The sequence below is a fragment of the Labrus mixtus genome, chromosome 15 (assembly GCF_963584025.1).
Source record: "Labrus mixtus chromosome 15, fLabMix1.1, whole genome shotgun sequence".
Classification (NCBI taxonomy): Eukaryota; Metazoa; Chordata; class Actinopteri; order Labriformes; family Labridae; genus Labrus; species Labrus mixtus.
The window spans coordinates 10775295-10787794 of record NC_083626.1 but is presented as its reverse complement, the minus strand read 5'-3'; the positions used below and the strand labels follow the sequence as shown (position 1 = coordinate 10787794).

At 47.4% G+C, this 12500-nt stretch overlaps 1 protein-coding gene across 7 annotated transcripts in view; it reads right to left on the bottom strand.

Moving 5' to 3' along the window:
• Window positions 1–12500, bottom strand: part of atp2b3b (ATPase plasma membrane Ca2+ transporting 3b) — a 48953-nt gene that overhangs the window by 7306 nt on the left and 29147 nt on the right. For 5 of the 7 annotated variants that reach the window (XM_061058638.1, XM_061058643.1, XM_061058640.1 and 2 more), the window contains 3 exons: window positions 11938–12149; window positions 10180–10287; window positions 8604–8786 (listed from right to left, as the gene is read on the bottom strand). In XM_061058638.1, the coding sequence (XP_060914621.1) occupies window positions 8604–8786; window positions 10180–10287; window positions 11938–12149 (503 nt within the window). Of the gene's footprint in view, window positions 1–6357; window positions 6518–8603; window positions 8787–10179; window positions 10288–11937; window positions 12150–12500 lie in introns of all 7 variants that reach the window. The other 2 variants (XM_061058644.1, XM_061058645.1) reach the window with 1 other exon arrangement.

Here is a 12500-nt window from a genome sequence, read left to right as displayed (position 1 = left end):
GAAACACAGGGAGAAGCTGTGACTGGTAAACCGCTCTGAGCAGCACCGGCCCTTTAACAACTGATCCAATCCATCGCAACACCTCAGCATCACCCTCCTCAATTCAATGCAGGTTCTCATCACAGCCGAATCATGGAGCACAATCTGAAATCTGATTTTTTTTTTAACATTCAGCAAAGAATTGAGGAGCTGAGAATGGATTAGAGATCGTTTTCACTTTTTTATCTTTCCTGACCAACTTTCACTTTCAGCTCATGTCTCCACTCCACTGAAACTACAGGGTGATGAAACTGGTCTGAAATGAAAACAAACTGGATCCAAAGGTCGGATTAAAGATCCAAGGAGACCATGGAGGTCCAGCACAGCTCAGGTGGATAAAAGCATGGTATCTCAGGTAAACATTTGAAGAGGTCTCATTGGACTCTGATCACAGATTTGGCAGTAAAAGTCAGAGAGGTGATGGTGCTGACGTCAGAGCATACGCACATCATACTGCAACAGGGCACGGTGCCAAGTCTGAGTCTGAGGTTGTTGAGTGCAATAATGACCTTAAGCTAACTGTGGATGAGCAGCAGTGCAGAGGGAGAGCTAACACGCGGGCAATAATCTGTAGTTTGTGTTGTCATGTCAGACCATCATCAGACTTTAGGGATGTAACTGAATGACCAGAATGTTGATCTTCTGTGTTTGTGATGCTTCACTGAATCCCTTTAAAGACCAAAACCCTCAATGTGTCCGCCTCAAGCCCATTACCTACTTCTGAAGATGAAATCACCATTTTTAACAAAGGACTCAAACGTTGTCAAACATTACTTATAGGAAGAAATATTTGTTTGGAACTGTTGACAGCTGGATGAATCAACATGAAAGTACCCTATTCTACAAGCTGGCCAATGTGGAACTGTTTCACCTCTCCTGGACCAGCGTGACCAGGGTTACCCCAGGCAGACCTGCAGGAAAAGCACCAACAGATGTCAGGGGGCCGTTTCCCATGGAGCCTTGCTGGGCTCAGCCTTAAACAGCTACATGGAGCCGATGGCTTGAGGGCCAATCACCTGTGAGGTAGACATGGGGGTCAGGTGTCACCTCTCTGCAGGGCGTGGAAGGTGGAGCAGTACCATCTATTTAGATAAAGTTCACGCACAGTTCTGGCTCTAGGACCAAACTCTTGAGTGGGTGGACTATCTCCTTTCCAGGACTGCCTGGGTTGAGAGGTGCTGGATGGGTGTGGGGATCATCACAAGCCCCCAGCTTGGTTGGAGTTCTTCCCAGGAAATGATACAGTCACTCATACACATCTGCATGTTGTTGATAGAAAGACTCTGACTGCTGCTTGTTCCTGGGTACCAAAGAGCAGTTTAGAGCATGTGGCCTTCTTGGAGTCCCACAGGGCAGTCCTGAAAGCTTTCTGCCTAGTTCTCATTCTTTCTGCTTGGGGACTTCAACACCTATTTGGGCATTGATGGAGAAACCTGGAGGGGGTGATGGAGAGAACGTCCTGCCTGATCTGAACCACAGTGCCGTTTAGTTATTGGACTTCTGGGCTTGGATTGGTCACATTAACAAGTAAAGGGTGATTCTGTGTGGCTCAGTGGTAGAGCTTGTCGTCTCTCAATCAGAGGGTCAGCACTTCATCGAATGTGACATGTAGTGAAGAGGCCCTTTGAGAAAGCTAGAAAAGCTCTATATAAGTACAGGCCATCCCTGCTTACCACAAGTACTCCTGCTGGCAGAAGACCCAAGACCAACCTAGATAGCAGGTCAGATCACTGGCTGGATGTCTTCATCATCACCTGGTGGTGAGTAGGATCAGATGGTGGTGAAGGCTGCAGGACAGATCCTGGCAAACCTAAATATATAACGTAGGTGAACTGGGAATGTTTCTTGGTGGCCCTCCGTCTGCAAGGTCTTAAACAACCACATCCAGAAGAATTCATGTGCATCCCAGGGGAGTTTGGGGAAACAGAATCTGAGGGAGCCATGATGAAAGCCGCTATTGTTGAAGACACTGTCAGGATTTGTGACCAGAAGACTGATGGGTGGCCAAGGCAACTAAGATCCTGCAGGTGGACACCAGCAGTGAAGGAAGCAGACAGGCTGAAGCCTTTTGGACTTGGTTAGACCAGGGGTCTCTATAACGGTTTCAAACCAACCTAACGTGTAATGTGGACTAGGAGGAGTTCCTACAGCCGTGTCCCCTGGGGAATCCTGTGGGCTGAACAGCTTTAATATGGTCACCAGGGTCATTTCTCCGAGATATCTGGTCCCTGAATATCTAAAGTGAGAACTGTGGGAAAACCTCAGAATCCCTCAGGAGGAGCTAGCAAAGATTGCTGAGTAGAGTTACATCTGGGTCGAGCCAGCTGATGTCCACAGGGCGCTTGATTATGAAACCTTCTTGGTGGACCCAGAGCTTGCAGTGGGGTCTTCTTACTGGATTATTTGTCTCATTTAGTAAAGGAACAACGGGAAAATATTGTTGGGGAGAGGGCGTCTGGGTTAACTGGGTCGACCCGGATCTGGGGAAGCTGAAGACAAGAGAGTGATTGGACTCCACTTGTGGAACCAGAGCTTGTAGTGGGGTCTTCTTGTGGCATTATTTTGTCAATTAGTAAAAAAATGTGTCAGGATCCCCAAAGAACAGCTGGAAAACGTTTTTGGGGAAAGGGACGTCTGGGTTAACTTGATAAACCTCTGGGGAAGCTGAAGACAAGAGATGGATGGACGAATCCACTTATGGTTCTCCGGTGAGTTGAAATAAACTGCAGGTTGCATTTTGGTGGGCGACTCAGATGTACATTTTTCCACAGATTCCAGGTACAGACTGGAGGGGCTTTTGGTTCAGAACAGAGGACTGGCCTCCCTGATGTTTCTCAGACCTATGATTAAATGGATTTTTATTGCTCTGACTCAGAGTAGATGCTCTTAGGGGAACTTTGTGTGACCTAATGGACGGTGGCTGGTTTTGACATAAGTGCACTTTAACTGGTGAGCAAATGAACCAATTAAAGCGACCGCCATCAATAAAAACCCGACATAGTGATGGAGATGAGCTGCACACATAGATGCAAAAAACCCCTCTCTTTCCATTTGGAGTTTTCCAAAACAAGACAATGTTTCTATATAATTAAAGCCTTTGAGCGTGCGCGCTGGAGATCCTTTTCATTTAATCTCTTGTCCTTTTGTAGTCCTTTTCTCTTAATGTCCTTGTATAAAAGTCGTACTTTAGGCTCGTAATGTTGCTTTAAAACTGCCTCCAAACACAGACAGACGGACCGACTGTTAAAGTCCAGGCTTTACTGAGCGGTTCTGTCTGACCACAGCGTCCTCTATTATATTGTTGTTGTAGGAAGAGAAATGGTTTTAAATCCCTGAAACTCTTGGTGAAGCTGTATCGTTCCCCGCAGCTCGCCCTGTGGTTATTAACATTTTGTCTTTCCAGAGCGCTTTCCCATCAGCCCCGGCTGCACTTTGAGTTGACTGTTAATCAGCGAAACCCTTGAAACAGAGATGATGAACGTGCTAAACATTAAAGCTGCTAGCTCAGCGTGTTAGCATGCTGCCCTTGGGGGTTAGCTGTACACATTGTTGTGTCAGCGTGCGGCCTCACACAGCAGCTGGTTGTTGTTTTTCTGAGACACAAAGGTGTGAGTTAAGGTTTATAAACCAGAACTAAGGTCAAAGTTTTAAAATGATAGACGCTCCTTTATTTTACTGATCGATAGCATCAGAAAGGACTAAAACCTCTGTGTCATGAGACAGGAAGTGAGGAGAGGAATGATCCATCACAGTGTGCAGACAAACATAATCTAGACGGTGTGCAGGAGTTTGTCTGCAATTTTTTGATGACTGAAAACAAGACATGACCCAGTATTGGGAGTCGAGGACTTCTATTGTTGTTGCCGTGGTATCGATAAAGTTTGACTGTGACCCCCCTACACTCAACACAACCCGGGCTCGTAGGACACATTCATCGCTGGTTTTGGTCTTTTTCTTGGGATTTGATGACAATAAAAAAAGACTATAGAACAACACAGACAGGTCCTTTATTATTCTATCTAGTGCTGGATGTTAATCCTGATGTCTGTGTCGACCACGACAACGACACCCTGAAAGCAAACAGGAACATGTCTGACCTGCCTCCACACACACCAGCTTCAACTCAAGTTAAAGCCTGCTCCTTCACACTCCCTCCCTTTCCGTTTGTTTGTCCAAATCCATTTGGTTTGTCTTCATGAAGATGTTTTAAAAATGCAAATATGTGGCCGCTGAGTAACAGATCTGGACACAACAAGCTCTTTAGATGAAGGGAAGAGAAGTGAGAGAGCAAACAATGAGCTGGCAGTGACGGGCTCTGAACCCCTCCTTCATGAGGCTCACTCACCAGGCAGACAATGAGCAGCTAGCATCACGTCTGTATAATATTCCAGATTAAACTGGTGCTGTGATGAAGAGAGGGAAGTACTCAAACAAAGCTCAGGTTCTCATGTCTGTGCAGGATGGATCCAACGCTGAGGCGTCAGCAGCACCGCCCCTCCCTCTCTCTCTCTGTCTCTCTCTCTGTCCCTCTCTCTCTCTCTCTCTGTCCCTCTCTCTCTCTCTGTCTCTCTCTGTCCCTCTCTCTCTCTCTCTCTCACTGTCTCTCTCCCTTTCACTCTCTCTCTCTCTGTCTCTCTCCCTCCCTCTCTCTCTCTCTCTCTCTCTCTCTCTGTCTCTCTCCCTCTCTCTCTCTCTCACTCTCTCTCTCTCTCTCTCCCTCTCTGTCTCTCTCTGTCCCTCTCTCTCTCTCTCTCCCTCTCTCTCTCTGTCCCTCTCTCTGTCCCTCTCTCTGTCCCTCTCTCTCTCTCCCTCTCTCTGTCCCTCTCTCTCTCTCTCTGTCTCTCTCCCTCTCTCTCTCTCACTCTGTCTCTCTCTCTTTCCCTCTCTCTCTCCCTCTCCCTGGTGGGCAGGAAGCAGCGTGGAATGGAAGGAGGGAAGGATGAACAAGAGGAAGCAAGGAAGGGAAGGAGAAGCAACTGAGAAGACGGATAAAGACAACACACATGCACACACCCTCCCACACACACACACACACACACACACACACACACACACACAGACACACACACACACACAAACCCACTCTCACGCTGACAGAGAGACACACAGAGTCAAACTACGGCTGTCCGATATGTGAGCAGATGCACACGCTCGCAAACACACACGCCGAACTGACACACAAAGAAACCGGGAGAAAAGATGAGGGGTGGAGGCTACTCTAGTAAAGAGATGAGAGGATGACAAAAAAGGGATGAGACCAAAGAAAGACAAAAACAAATGACCTACTAAAGAAATCTTATCGTGTGCTACACAAGAGCCGGTATTTAGATCTGCTACAATCTAAATACGTCTACAAAAAGAACACGTCTACTCATGAAGGACAGCAGGAAAAACATTTCACAGATTATCTCTGCAAACAGGGAACCTGTAATATCTCATCAACACAGGAAGAGAAGAGAAGTGTGAAGGAGAGAGAGAAACACAGGTCATCATCAGAGGGAGCTGGAAATACTGTTACAGAAAGAACCCAGAGCAGCGGATCAAAGAGAGAGAGAGAAGAAGAAAAGAGGAAGAGGAAACTGAGAGGTGTTTTTGACAGTAGTCTTGGAAACAGCAGCGGTGTGTGATGGGGCTTTTATACTCGAAGGTTTACAGTTCAGAGAAGCCGTTTCATGAGAAGTGAAGTCTAATCAGCTCCTACAGTTTCTTCACAGGATCATTGATCGACACGTTTACATGTTTACAGCAGGTTCATCCACAGCTTGACCTCATTCACAAACAGAAGAGAACAGGCGCTGCAGGAGGAGCTGCTGTTTCCTCTCTGATGTCCTCGACCCGTCCTCAGATCACATCAGCTGTTTTTGACTTTTTTTACATTACGCCTTTTTTAAAAAAAAAATCGTCTCGTCTTCATAAAAGCGCAGTATCGGTCAGGACGCCTCACACACGCAGAGAGAGAACAGCCGGCCTCCTCCTGCACCGAGCAACACTCAACAATAAAACACACTCTGGACTGGGACCGGGGACTGGGTTAGGACCAGACCAGCGGGTCAGACCAGAAGAACACAGCCGGTCAGGACTGGGTGCTGTTTGAGGGAGAATCAGAGAAAAAGAAAGAGGAGACATTGCACACACACGAGCAGCGAGCGAGCCGGAGGGGGGACACAACCAGAGAGTCAAAATACTGCAGTCCACGTGCCGTGCAGCAGTGTGTGTGTGTGTGTGTGTGAGTGAGAGAGACTGGAGGTGTGTGCACGGATACCTGTTTGATGTGTGTGTGTGTGTGTTAATGTGTGTACATGCGTTCGGCGGACTCACTCCCGGGGGCTGGGCTGGTATTGGCTGTAGCGGTGGAGAGAGCTACGTGAGAGGGGGTAGAGATAGTGTTTACGTCGTGGAGCTGACTGAGCACGGAGGAGCGCCGTCTCACCGCTCCCTGAAACGAACCGCTTCGCTTGAACGTGCTCACTACCTCCATCTGCAGGACAGAGACAAAACAGCAGCACTCAGTGAGGGCAGGAAGGGCTGGTCTGAGCGTGTGTGTGTGTGTGTGTGTGTGTGTGTGTGTGTGTGTGTGTGTGTGTGTGTGTGTGTGTGTGTGTGTGTGTGTGTGTTGTTGGGAATCCTTCAGATTTGATATTTCACTGTTACAGCTTCAGCGTTCTGTTGTGTTTTCTCTCCGGCTCTCTTCAGGTCGTCACTTTACAATAATTCTTTCTTCACTGCGCCACTAGCGCTCCCACTTTTATTATTAAAAAATAAAAGTGGGAGCAATTATTGTCTCTTTCCTGAGTAAGGTGCTTAGAGAGAAATGTTTCCATCAATCACACCGACTCCTGCACACTTTCTAACTTACAAAAACACTTTTCAGTCAGAAAACGTTTGCATTAGAAATATTTACTGCAGCAGCAGAACATAGTTTGTGTTTGGCGTCTAGGCTCCGACCACCATGGGACAGGGGAGGGGCGGAGCAGAGTGCAGTACCGCTGCAGGTCAGAGGTGTCAGTGAAGGAGCAGAGAGAGAATAGCCCCCTGTCCACCAGGCGGTCTGCTCTGGTTCACTACGGTTTGGCAGGTAAACCCTGATCATGATTCCCACAGCCTGAACCGGACCGCTTGGTGGAAAGGGGGCTTTAGAAGGAGGTGCTGAAATCAGAGCAGCTCCTGAACGAGCTTTTATTGGCAACAAATCGATATCGAATTGTAATTTTTGCGAGTTAGAAAAAGAGCGGGAGTTTTCTTGCAGTTTTTGACGGATAAGTGAGCAAAGCTGTCCTCTTTAAAGTATCTTTGGAAGTTCATCTTTATGAGAGCGTTCAGATCAGAGCTCGAGGAGAACTCACTGACTGTGACTTCACACTGAGATGATTTCAGTGTTTGTTTGTGATCATCCGTTCATGAAGATACTCTGAGTGTTCATCCCTTCACTGCTGAGATTACATTTAGCCGACTGTGGATCCATTCTCACACCGCCCACCAGAACATTAAGAGATGAAGTATATTGATCCTAAGATGGACCATGTGAAACAATACAAATCTTCTCAGCAGGGGGTCTGTGCTCTGATATCAGTGTGGTCTCTGTGGTGATCAGCTGGATGAAGCGTTCATTGTGAAGTCGTGTTAAACCATGAGCAGTGTTTTTAAAGAGCCCTTTAAAGTGTTGTGAATATTTCCTGTCGCAGCAGAAACAATCAAACTGCATTTTAATACCTTTATGGGCCGCTGTGCATCGTTAACACTCGTTAAAAGTCTGTTCTGAACATTGCTGACTAACAAGATAGCGGTGTGTACGAGCCTGTGTGTGTGTGTGTGTGTGTGTGTGTGTGTGTGTTGTGCACACTCAGACCAAACCCTCTCATTAAAGTGGAGCACTTTAGGCAGAGACAGGCACTTAAGCAGAGAGTGTGGCTCTCTAACAGCAGCGTGTTGTTGGTGCTGTTTTGAGTCTTAATGTCCGTCCTCACACCGATCAGTGTGACCATCAATCAATTCAAGCATCCGAGCAAACGGCCAGTCTACTTAGCATTAGCCTGAATAAAACACACACACACACACACACACACACACCGGTGCAGCTGCAGACACACACACACACCGGTGCAGCTGCAGAGACACACACACACACACACACACACAGCACTTATCCTGTCTATAAGATACATTATACATGATTGGAACAGAACAGTTTGCTGTTTAGGAGGGAAACAGGAATTATTATGTTTGGCACAAATCAGAAGAACGGCAGAGATGAACAGAGAGAGAGAGAGAGAGAGAGAGAGAGAGAGAGAGAGAGTCAAATCACATCTTTACTTAAACCGTGCTAACGCAGACGTCTCTTCAGTTTGTGTGTGTGCGGGACATGAGACTTCCTGTGTGTTCAGTCAGTCCTAATATTCTGAAAACATCACACCATCATACTCAGAGTCCTGCTCTGTGGTTTACATCCTGATGTCTCTTCTGTCTGCATGTGCATACCTGTTGGGTCGTTATGTGTGTATCTGTGTTTGTGTTTCAATGAAAGAGTTCTGATCAGGGTTAGCTGTGTTGGTCCGGTGTGACGGTACCTGGGTCTGGATGCGGTTCAGGCCTCTGAACCAGAGGATCTGTCCACGGCGCAGCTCTCTCTCAGCGCAGTCAATCTCCTCCTCGTCCTCAGCGAGCTCCTCCCCTTCCTCATCGCTGGGCTCCAGGCCAAGCCCCGCCTCCTTCAGGCACGGCAGCCGCTCCGTCGGCACCGTGGCGATCACCTAGAAGCGACGTCACAACACCAGATTTTTTAAACTTGGTTATGATTCTAGTCAGACTCAAACAATATGGATGCCTGCAGACGTCAGAGAAACACGTTTGGTGAATTCTTGTGTTAAATTAACAAAAATCACAAAATCCTGCACACTGTCTTTATTGCACAAAAACATTGGCGACATATATTTATAGAGATGTTGTCAACTTATTCGTGCAATTTAAACACTGCTCTCTCTCTTTCTCGCCCGGTAGCTTTTTAATTACAAATTGTTGTATTAAAACACGTTGTTACTAAAAGCATTAAAGGGGACATGTTCTGAAAAATCCACTTCTACAGTGTTTCTGAACATATATTTGGGTAACCTGAGTGTCTACTGACCCACAACATGTGAAATAAACCCATCCAGTCCTTTGTTTGTGGTCTTACAACACAGAGAAAAATGCTCTGTTTCAAATGTGCTCTCCTTGTGATGTCACAGTGGGATTCTGGTAAAAAAAAATCCCCTCCCTCCCCATGGACTCTACTCCCAGCCTAGAACAAAACTTTTACTCAGGTCCACCATTTTTATTCTCGCTACAGAGGAGTGATGTCTACGGGGAAAACTCAGGGGGGGGTCGTTGCATTTAAAGAGACACACACACCAAAACGTAGCGTTCTGAGAGAGCTGGTTTATACAGGGTCACAAACCTCCTCTGGTGCTTGATTCATGTTATATTTTGACCAAAGCACAGCACAGATGTTTCATTTAGACCACAGGGGACTGTTTGAAAAGGTGGAGGAGGGGGATGATATGTTCTCTTTAAAACATCTAAAAGTCTGACAGCCCCTCAATCTCAGCCAACGGGAACACGTCTTTATTACAAGCAGCTGTCGTGTTTCTCTCCCTCTCTCTCTCCAGGTGCTGCTTCTCACCCTCAGTGCAGACAGACACACCTGTGTCACAAGCAGCGGGAGAGAGAGGAGGCAGGCAGGTGGACTGCGTGTGTCTGCACTCCTCCTGTGGCTGTTTCTTTAGTAATTATATTTTGGACTTGATCAAAGATCGGCTCCTCTTTTGTTTTGTGTTTTTTGAAGAAGCTTGTTGTTCATGTTGTTCATTTTAGAATATAAGCTAAGTGGATGATCTACCCTGTGCCCATCCTCCTCACGCTGCGAGAGGTGGTTTAGAAACTTTAGTTGTGTCCATGTAGAGAAAACTAGATGAAGTGTGAGCGGTTACATTTAAACTCATCTGCTTTGTAGCAGCCATGTTGTTTTCACAGAGACTTTAAGGTCATGGACACAACAAAGTTGGACAAACTTCTTCCCAAATCCTGAACTGAGTGGAGCGGGCTGAATGCAGGGTAAACCTCCACCTGCTCCGTGTGTGACTCAGCAGCAGGCTGAGAGCTGCTTACCTGTCCCCAGAGCAGCTCTCCAACTCCCACAAACAGACACCAGAGCCACTGCTCCACGTTGAGAGGGGCACAGCTGAAGGGCTTCCCTCCCCACTGCACGATCACGATCTGCAGCACAGACACAGGCAGGAGTTTAAAACATTTAAAATACAGCACAGCGCTGCCCCATAATGGACCAGCTGCACCAACCACAGGCTGCGCTGTAAATAAACAACAACATCAACAGAGAGATGTGGCAGCAGTCAACATGTCTGCCTCCCTGCTGGATTAAAAGTCACTCTGCAGATATGTTGAGCATGAGAAGTTAGTAATTCATGACATATACAGATGAACTAATCCCTAGATTTATGAAACACATTCACTGTACGCTTTGTCTCTGCACACCTGAGCTCATGGAGACGTGTGTGTGTGTGTGTGTGTGTGTGTGTGCAGACACTCTGCAGGGGAACATCCAGTTCTCTGGACCTTTTGAGTTTGAAGCTGCTCGGAGCCAAACTTTAAACTGAAATGTGAGTGTGGCGTCTTGTCGGGGTCATTCTCAGAGTTGTGTCCACATAAATGTTCAGCTGTTCTAAACTGTGCTGATTGAGTTAACTTGATTATTTATTGATGCTTGTTTGCAGTTTGTTTCGCTGCAGAGACAACAGGGTCACTCACACCTACAAGTTTACATTTATTAAATAAGTCACATCTCTGATCCGTCCAGGACTGAGGGGGAGAGAATGAATATTTACTCAATATGACACATGAAGACTTTTCAGAGAGGTCAACTCAATCAATCCTCTCCATCTTTATCCCCTCAACTCTGAGCATCGTGTCTTTAATGTCGGACCACAGAAACACGTTCTGTCGATATTCTCGCCTCGGTGGATGTAGTGACAGCATTTTAAACAGCGACATGATCACTTACAAGGCTTATCAGAGCGCCAGTATCATCCTGACACCAGACTGCAGCGTCAGAAGTCTCTGAGGGAGTACGACACAGAGTATCACGTACAGTAATATCATCCTTCTTCTTCTCTTATCTCTGTTTTCACCTCTCTCAGCTGACTGCAGCCATCAGCTCGCTCACAACTGCCTCCTCCCCTCCCCTCCTCTCCTCTCTTCCCCTCCTCTCCTCCTTTCCTTTTCTTTCCTCACCCCTCCTCTCCTCCCCTCCCCCACTCTCCTCCTCTCCTCTCCTCCTCCCCTCCTCTCCCCTCCTCCTCCCCTCCCCTCCTCTCCTCTCTCCTCCTCCCCTCCCCCACTCTCCTCTCCTCCTTTCCTTTCCTTTCCTTTCCTCTCCTCTCCTCTCCCCTCTTCTCCTCTCCTCTATCTCTCTCTGTTTGTTTGCTCGTCTCTGTGTTTGTGTACTCACTATATTCCACTCGGTACATTTCCTCTGAGTTAACAAACACTCTGTGTTTGAGGAAGTCTGGATCTTAAATCTTGACTTTGTCCTCTATCTCTCATCAGATTGATGTTTAAAAATAACATCGTTACGTTCAGCCCGAGGACGAAACAAGTTCAAAAACAATCGTAGACTAGATTCAAGAAGTGAACGTCCAGCAGGGGGCGAGCGTGTCTAGAAAGCTAACCTGAAGAGTATTCTGGCTAGCGGTAGGTTGTACCGACAAACACTCAGCTTTTTTAATAATTAGCATCCTGATCATTTACAGTCTCTGTGAATAACTAATGCAGCCCCGTGCTCCCTCAAGCTCCGCCCCTTTTCTCCAAATATGATCAACCCCACCTCATCCAAAGTGTTTCAAACTTCACCTGCACAGCAAAGGTTCCCAGGACGATGGAGCAGAAGATGGGGTTGGCGAATATTCCATCGAAGACGTTCCTCTCTCCGTGAATCTTACGAGCGTTGATCTCGTTAAAAAGCTGCATGAGCACGAAGGTGTTGAAGATGATGGTGTAGTGCTCAGACGGAGGGGAGTGAAGAGGAGCGTTACGACCACTGTCGATGTTAAATATGTGCTCGCCTGGAGGAGACACAGACGAGGGAGAGAGGGGAGAGAGGGGGGAGGAGAGCAGGAGAGGAGAGGAGGAGAGAGGACAGGGGAGGAGCAGGAGGAGAGAGGAGAGGAGAGGAGAGGAGGGAGAGGGGGGAGGAGAGAGAGGAGGGAGGAGAGGAGAGGAGAGGACAGGGGAGGAGGAGAGAGAGGAGAGGAGAAGAGAGGGGAGGAGAGGACAGGGGAGGAGGAGAGGAGAAGAGAGGGGAGGAGGAGGAGGAGAGGAAAGGGGAGGAGGAGGAGGAGAGAGGAGAGGAGGAGGAGGAAGAGGAAGAGGAGGAGGAGGAGGAAGAGGAGGAGGAAGAGGTGAAAAGCAGGTAA